The sequence below is a fragment of the Notothenia coriiceps genome, unplaced genomic scaffold (assembly GCF_000735185.1).
Source record: "Notothenia coriiceps isolate Sejong01 unplaced genomic scaffold, NC01 NC01_scaffold00013590, whole genome shotgun sequence".
In the NCBI taxonomy this organism is placed as follows: Eukaryota; Metazoa; Chordata; class Actinopteri; order Perciformes; family Nototheniidae; genus Notothenia; species Notothenia coriiceps.
Window position 1 is genome coordinate 552,869 of NW_011346291.1, and position 8,355 is coordinate 561,223.

At 38.0% G+C, this 8,355-nt stretch overlaps 1 protein-coding gene across 1 annotated transcript; it reads left to right on the top strand.

Moving 5' to 3' along the window:
• Nucleotides 1–4,629: 4,629 nt before the first annotated feature.
• Nucleotides 4,630–6,473, top strand: LOC104947992 (melanin-concentrating hormone receptor 1-like). Its single transcript, XM_010774133.1, has 2 exons — nt 4,630–4,690; nt 5,433–6,473. The coding sequence occupies exons 1-2, from the start codon at nt 4,630–4,632 to the stop codon at nt 6,452–6,454; spliced, it is 1,083 nt and encodes a 360-aa protein (XP_010772435.1). The 3' UTR covers nt 6,455–6,473.
• The last annotated feature ends 1,882 nt before the right edge of the window (nt 6,474–8,355 follow it).

The following is an 8,355-nucleotide window of genomic DNA, read 5'->3' on the forward strand; positions in this document are numbered from 1 at the left end:
ACATCTATTTAACTAACAGAACAAACAGGTTGAACGTTGAGAGTAAGAATGGGGCTTATATAGAGCACCTTGTCAAAGTATTAGGGTTTGCAAGCCACCAAACACAAACACAATTCTACAAATAATACAATTCTCATTCGAGTTTTGGCAAGAAATGGTCAAGTCTTTTCAAGGAGGTCACATGACTTTACTCTTTTGGAAAGAGACCTATAAAACCAGCCTTCAGCTCATTTTGACATATATCCTTGAGCACAAAAAAGCGGTAGACGATGGAGTGGAGAGCTTAAGAGGAATGTTGCATGTTCATTTGCCTGGTTCCCTCAAATTTTTAAGCAAGAAACGTTTTCAACAAAAACCCAACTGAACTAACATAAAAGGTCTTGCACATATTGGTACATAGAGGAACATTCCTAGTTTAATCAATTCATTGAAAGATGGGTGCAAATATGGACTGAAGTCAAAGTCAAATACCTGTTGAGGGCATTTTCCACCCAGACCTTCAAAGCCACATTTTGATGCTGTAATAAAACAAAAAACCTCATTCCCTATCACTGCAACATCAGTGTTTATATTGTCTGCAGAGAGGTATTTGTTACGAAAATAAACACGTCTATTATGTGAAAAACACGAAGCTCTCAAGCATAAATCTTTGCAAGAATTAAAGAGATATGATGTGAATTTTCCACTTGTTAAGTATTTGTTGACTACAATCTGTGTTGAAAGCGTATGATTACCACAACTTGACTCCAATTTGGATTTATTTCCAAAATCCTCATTTGACATGTCTTAATCTGAACTGAACAACCCACAATGTATTGCACACTGCTGAGACTGAATTCACAGAAAAAACACAAAGCAACGACTCATAGACTCCTTAATTGATGATTCACTCTATCCTTCTGGATGTGCAGTAAAACGCTCGGTTGTCCACTTTAACTCTCTACACCCTAGAGAAGGCGCAGGAAATAGCTGTCAAGGCTTCCAAGTAAACTTTAAGTGATTCCCTTTGACCAATTACAGAGCTCAGATGATTCATCCGAGGGTTCTGTGTGTTCATATGTCCGTGCTGCAGTCAATATTCTTTTCATTTGATGGTGTTTGTCGTATAGAAGAATAAGTGACAGAAAAACTATTTATTTTCACCCAGACATGTATTCTTAATGCTTTCTGTGCTTCTATTTATTGTTGCTTCAGTCTATAACCTTTTGTTATAGAATCAATTTTGATGCACTTATTCACAATTACACAGCACTCGGCCGTCTTAATGGATGCAAAGGCCTGCATCTTTAAATGGTGTCTCTCTCTGGCTCTGTAATCGAAACTTCTACAGTGTAGGTATTAATCCCCCCTATAATGATACCAGATGGAGATGACAGTGTTATTACTCCAGGACAAAAATGTATTTTTTTTATGTCGTGAGATATTACAAATTATATTTTAAATATTTACTATGGATGGAATTAATGTTGAGAGGCATGGGAGTAGATAAGAATGGACAGACTGAGAATTGGTCGATAATGTTGGTTGAGACAAGGAGTCAGAGTAACCTGGTTTGAACTGTCCTGTGTTTGGTCTGTCTGTCTGTCTTTTTTTCCAACTAAAGTTTGACCATCCTGGACTTTTTCTGTCCGTGTATTTTTCTCTGCTTTTCAAGCACAAAAGAGGAAAAACAAGCACTCTAATGCATATTTTCTTGCTGCCCTTTTGACCGATGATGTGGGATATGTCTGGAAGGTAACCCCTTTAATTGCCATTACTCTTGCTAGATTCACTGACTGACAACCTGTCCTCGCCTGAAACCGTTTCAGTTGAATTCCTTAACTCAACCATATAGTGTGAGTTAAGCAAATCCACCATCTTGCCATGTCAATGCACTTCCTTCCCTCTCAGAGCAATGTTATGTTATGTTATCAATGTGTCTTGACCAGATTGCAAATGTGAAGGAGATTTCTTTATTTTATTTATTCAAAAGCTTCGGTGAATATGAGCCAATCTTATGTTGGAGAATAACACTCCTACTTTATGCAGTGATTGCTGGACAGTGCAGCCAGTGGATGCCTTCCAGAAGGGCACTGTCTGGCTTTCACTCCATCAAATATTGACCTATTGGTGGAACTGAAAATAAGTCAGGGGACATTAACTGAAATCGTGTATCCCCTGGGATGATAACTGATGTGGCTGATAAGCACAGAAAGTAATATGTCTATAACAATAACTGGAATTCCTTTTGAACATCCTTTTCTACAGTGCAGTAGTTTTTTTTTCTTTAATACAATGCTATTTTGGATTTGAAAACATTCTCATCATTGTTGATGAGGGTTAAGTTGTCACTCTATATAGTACCACCTTAGGTCACAGACTGTGTTGGCTTAATCTGTTAATCTCTTGCCATCAGGGGTGCGCTGTGCTGGTTTAAGGTTCCTTTAGGCATCACTAAGTGCTTTTTTTATTCTATGATAAATATTTTATGTCTCTGCTAACTTGTGGGCGACTTAAATATAACTACAGCCACTTAATATATTGAGGGAATGTACTAACTTTTGATATTTGTTTGGCTCTGGCAATTTCTTTTAACCAAGGCAGAAGACATGCATAAAGACCCGCAGGTGAGTCTAGGAAAGCTTTACACCGAGTGCTTTTCTTCATAGACATTTCAGAAATTCATGGACTGAATAACTCAGCTCCGTAGAGCACGTCCACATTACTTTATGACACAGGTGTGTGTGGGGAGAGTAAGAGTATGAAAAGTTTCAAGAACTCTCCCACACACTGTCCTACCTGCAAAAATGTGTGCGTGTTTGCCTTCAAATGGATTAGCAATGAAACTTCTCAAACACATTAATTAAAAACGATTTTCTTTTTTTATACCTATGATGATATTAAAGTTGTTTCGAAACTGAACCATTCTATACTTTATTTGTTGTTAATCTGAAGATATTCTTCTTCTTTTTTTCTTTCTCATTAGTTCATATAGAAGTTTCAGACGTTCAACAACACAATTCAATACTGCCATTGTTTGGGTAAAATTCAGTTTTTATTAGTTTATCTCATTCTGCACTATACAGTTTGTCTGGAGGGCTTAAGAAATTCTCTACATTATTACAGACAAACAATTGTCTGTCTTCCCATGTGTGGAGAGATTGTCTATTTACTAATTCATATTTAAGCTAAACCTCTTTTGGTTGCTGAACTCATTTGACATCGAAGCTCCAAGCACAATGTAGAACTTTTTTTTATCATAACACAATCTCAACTTAAATCAGTAAATCTAAGATAAAGTGAAGCATTGTTAGAACAGCTGGTCCACAAGGATGTGGACCACATTATCTTTGTTGAATTTGTCAGTCATTTGAATGTGAAAATAGTCATCAAATATGAAAGCATAGGAATATCCTATAAAAAGAATGACATTTTTCGTGAGGCAACACCGTTAATCAACGGCACAGCAAAAAGAAAAGCAACTGTGAACCACATTTTCTGAATAGATAAAATATGTTGCATGTCATTTGGACAGCAGAAGGCCTTCATTCTATATACATTTGTTTCCTCTTCAGTAATTTGTTTCCTCCTGAGGCACAACATAACAACACGATACCTTTCCTCTGGTAGGGTTTTTGAGGCCCCAGTATTCATAAACTAAATATGTGCAGTCCACCACAATATAATAGTCAAAACTGGAATGTTTCTTTACTATTGAATAAAACACAATAACATATGATATAATACACAGTATGACCCACTCAAACCTTGTAATGGTAACATCCAATGTGTTATTGGTTAGACCTGTGACGACTCCAAATAGGAGACAGCAAGGCCATCTAGTGGTTTGTATTGGAAAACAACATGTCTGTTTTTTTCTTTGAATGCTTAAACCTGACTTAAGGGAGCCGTGTATTCATTCAGAGCTAATAGAACACCTGGTGCTCATTGCCTGTTCCTCGTTAGCCCAGACACAGCATGGCAACTGCCCCGAGATAGGACACTTCAAATAAAAATGTAATGGCCAAAAAGAAAAACACTTCTTAAATGTGTTTGGACAGTGTAAACAAGTGCCTTCTAATAATTAATTTCTCTAATTGTGTTATATAGTTATTATTAACCCTTGGGGGCATTATGTGAGTAGCCTAGTTATCTTATTTAAAAAAATGACCGAATTCTTCATTTTTGTTATTCCTGTGGCTGTGTTTAATATCGGTACTGGTCAATCCGGTGGAACACAATCTTGTCATGAGATAAAATAACATAACATATTTGGATCAAGCAACTCCAAGAAAGGACTTCTACGCAAACATAGAACCTTCTGGAAAATAACATCACCTATGCAGGCGATAAAACCTCTGATGGGATTTTGTACCAGATAGACTGCCACCTGCAGCGCAGTCGCAACTCCACTGGCAGACTCGGAGTGGAGATGCTCTCCAGAGCTCACAGAACAGCGGCTTTATTATCACTGACGGTGCAGGCTGCACTGCACTGCTCACAGGACGACAACATTATATTTTGCTGTAAAGGATTAAACTGCTCAATTGGATCAATCTCAATTTTTTGTGCAGGCTGCTGCAGTTGCATCCCTCTTGTGAAGCAGGAACTTGGTAACACTTTTTAACTTGGATATACTTTGAATTACCAATGGATTTCTTAAACGATTCTTTTTTTTCCCTCGGAGACACAAATTCAACTACAACAACAGGTAGGTCAAGTAACCAGAGCCCCGTTATATAATCCAATTAATATCGTTACATACGTTGTTAAGAAACATAACTGCACGTGAATAAAACAGCAAAAAAATATAAATGGTACATCAGTTATTTTTCTCAACTTTATTTGTACTTATACCTCTCCAATTTACCTTAATTCCTTTTGAACTCATACACGAGTGTATATTCAGACTGGAGTCGATTCCATTCACAGTCTAATATGTCTGACGAAAAATATGAAATATGAATGCCTTAATCTCATCAATTTGTCACTGCGTGAAATATCTAGAATGTGTACTTAATCAATACACATAATGTTAGTGATAGGAAATGGAAAAATGCACATCAAGTCACTGAGGTTCTGAAAAAATGTATTTACACATTTCTGTGACTTTTTGGGTTTCAAATAAAATCACATAACATATCTATGGCAACCTATTGAAGGTTTATATACAATTGCTAAGGCCTCTGTCCCCATCATCTTCTCTGTTATTTCTCACACACATGTAAATGACAGAAATCTTTCCACACTGAAATTATCCAGCAGCCTAAATGCAAGGAATATATTAACTGATAGGTCCACGTCATAATCCACCGAAAAACAAGTAATGATACTTTGCTCTTGCTAATTGTAATATGAAAAATAGGAAATATAAATAACTGTATTACACACTGTACAATGCAAGTTTTCATATGCTTTATTTAACAGCTGCTCCCTCCTCTTCTTGTCTAAAGCTGTAGATGGGTCCCTTCACTGCAGCGCCATCCTCCCTGTCATCTTCGGCATCATCTGCTTTCTAGGTATCATGGGGAACTGTATTGTGATCTACACCATCCTGAAGAAGACTAAGTGTCGTGCCAAGCAAACGGTTCCAGACATCTTTATCTTAAACTTATCAATTGTTGATCTCCTGTTTCTCCTTGGGATGCCATTCCTCATCCACCAGCTGCTGGGCAACGGCACCTGGCACTTTGGAGCCGCAATGTGCACGGTCATCACTGCGCTTGACTCCAATAGCCAGATTGTCAGTACTTACATCCTCACTGCAATGACTCTTGACCGTTACTTGGCTACAGTCCATCCCATCCGCTTCAACTACATCCGCACACCTTTTGTGGCAGCGCTGGTCATTGGTCTTGTGTGGGCTTTATCCTTACTCACTATCATCCCGGTGTGGATGTATGCAGGCCTGATGCCTCTCCCGGATGGCCTGGTGGCCTGTGCTCTCCTTCTGCCTGACCCAGTCACTAGCATATACTGGTTTACACTTTATCAGTTCTTCTTGGCATTTGCTATACCTTTGGCCATCATCTGCCTGGTGTTCTTCAAAATCCTCCAGCACATGTCCGCCAGTGTGGCTCCACTGCCTCCACGGAGTTTGAGGGTGCGCACCAGGAAGGTGACACGGATGGCAGTGGCCATCTGCCTAGCCTTCTTCGTCTGCTGGGCCCCTTACTACATCATTCAGCTGATCCACCTAGGAGTGAAGAAGCCAAGCGTAGCTTTCTCCTATGCCTACAACATAGCCATTAGCATGGGATACGCTAACAGTTGCATCAACCCATTCCTCTTCATTATTCTCAGTGAGACCTTCAAGAGGCAGTTTCTCAGGGCTGTACGCCCAGTAAATAGAAAGTTCCGTGTACACCCGAGTACCACAGATGGCGCCAGTGTGAGTGTGAGAATGATACCTGAAGGAGCTCACCAGGATCCACCCTCTGGGGAGATGCCACAGTCCAACGAGGCCCCACAATGAATCAAATCAAAAATAATTTCACCATGTATCACTGTGGATCTGTGCACGACATTAGCACATATTTCTGAACAGTAATGTCTGCACATCAACTTCAATCACCATTTTGTTAAAAAAGAAAAAGTTGTGTTATTTTTTTTGCCTGAATAAAAATGTTCTTTCCCATCATTGATAATCATGCAAAGGACAATTTCACTGATTGACATTGTTTTGTAAAAACTAACCAGCCTGTTCTTACTGGGGTTGAACACAGTTTAGTTTAGTGATTTATTCAAAAAAAATAAACAAATGGGAAGCACACAGAATAGTTAAAATGGCTTATTTGCTGAGCCCATCTGTTCAAAAATCATTTTGATTGACTAGAGTTTGCATTTGCAGCTAAGAAAAAAGTCTGTTTAGCTGAATATATTAACACTTCTTACAATTTCATCAAATAAAAAATGGCAGGTAAACATTTATCTTATCAATTGCCCTAGCACACTGTAGATTCTCAATACAAAAGGTATGTTCCGACTGTATGCAAAGCAACATTAATCTCTATTTACTGGACATCTTTCAGCCCGTCTCTCAACAGACAGTTGGCAACACATTGATCATTTGAATTCCACATGATTATGTTATCTTCCTCCAGGCGAAATCCCCTCTGCTCTGCCTTGACCAAGATGCAGTGAACGTTTAACCACTTCAACAGGGAACATTTTCCTTCAGATTGGATCATCATCAGTTCAAAACGTTTCTAATGACTACACCTAAATACCAAGGTCACTTCCGGCCTGTCGTCAAAACTTCAATGCTGATTTATCGTCATTATGCAGCACAGGGTTGCACAACAACATGCAGTTATAGTTTCTTTTTTTATGTGGCATAAAGAGACTATGTGGTAACAAGTGGAGTAAATACTTTATTACATACTGTCCATTAACACATCATTTACAACACATAAGTCACTTTTAATATTTGACATGTCTGTTGTTCAGAAACTATAACATAAAAGGTTATTCATATCAATCTGCACATTTATATTATATTACTGAGTGCATCCATGAAGAAGCTGTTTGCAGACAGTGCTTTCTTTGACTGAATTAATGGACATTCTTGTTTTTGTGTCCTTCTGTGGTTTTCTGACCAAACATCTTACCTTTGAAGAACAGAATAAAGAAGGAGTCTGAACCTAATGCTTTGAATCATATGCATCTAAAGACTGGAATACATTAGACATTACTTAGCAGCAGAGAATAGTTCACCATGGAGACCATTACATATCAACCCATTAGCAGCAGAACTGAGGTATGTTGTAGAAAGATTTTACAATGCTTTTCTCCTCTTTTGTATGATACCTTTCAAACAGATGAAATTTCACTATATAAACATTGCTGAGGAGGTAACATGAAATATGTAACTTCAAAATGAGCTTTTAACCAAATACATGTTTTTTGTTGTTGTTGTTTAAAGCAAGAAACATATGAAAGACACAAATTGAACAGAATTCACCTAAGGCCTACCGATGTGAAAAACAAAGCCTACGTGACTTTTGGTTCTGTAACTATCTTTTTCAATATACATTTGCTGTGGATGTTTTTGCCACCATTTGGCAAATGATAGACTAGTCACACCGTTTGATGACAATATTCAAATACATCCATCCAACTCTTGCATTAGCTTTGATAGCTTGTTTTTGTTTTTCAGTTTCCTTCAGCAATTCCACAAAAAACTGTCACATTGGAACAATGCTTGTAAATATGACTCACCACACTCAGCATGTGTAAAATAAGAGATTGTAGCCATCTTTACAAACCCAAAGAGGAAGATAAATCAAATGTTGAACCTCTTGAATAAAATGAAGTGATGTTTTGCCAAGCTGTGACGCTGCATTTTCAGTATCAATTCAGTCTGAAAAGTAAAGC

Bases quoted from the DNA above. Each gene is read 5' to 3' on its own strand.
- LOC104947992 (XM_010774133.1), top strand. From the start codon at position 4,630: ATGGATTTCTTAAACGATTCTTTTTTTTCCCTCGGAGACACAAATTCA. The intron at 4,691-5,432 runs GTAGGTCAAGTA...TCTTGTCTAAAG, and splicing joins AAATTCAACTACAACAACAG to CTGTAGATGGGTCCCTTCAC.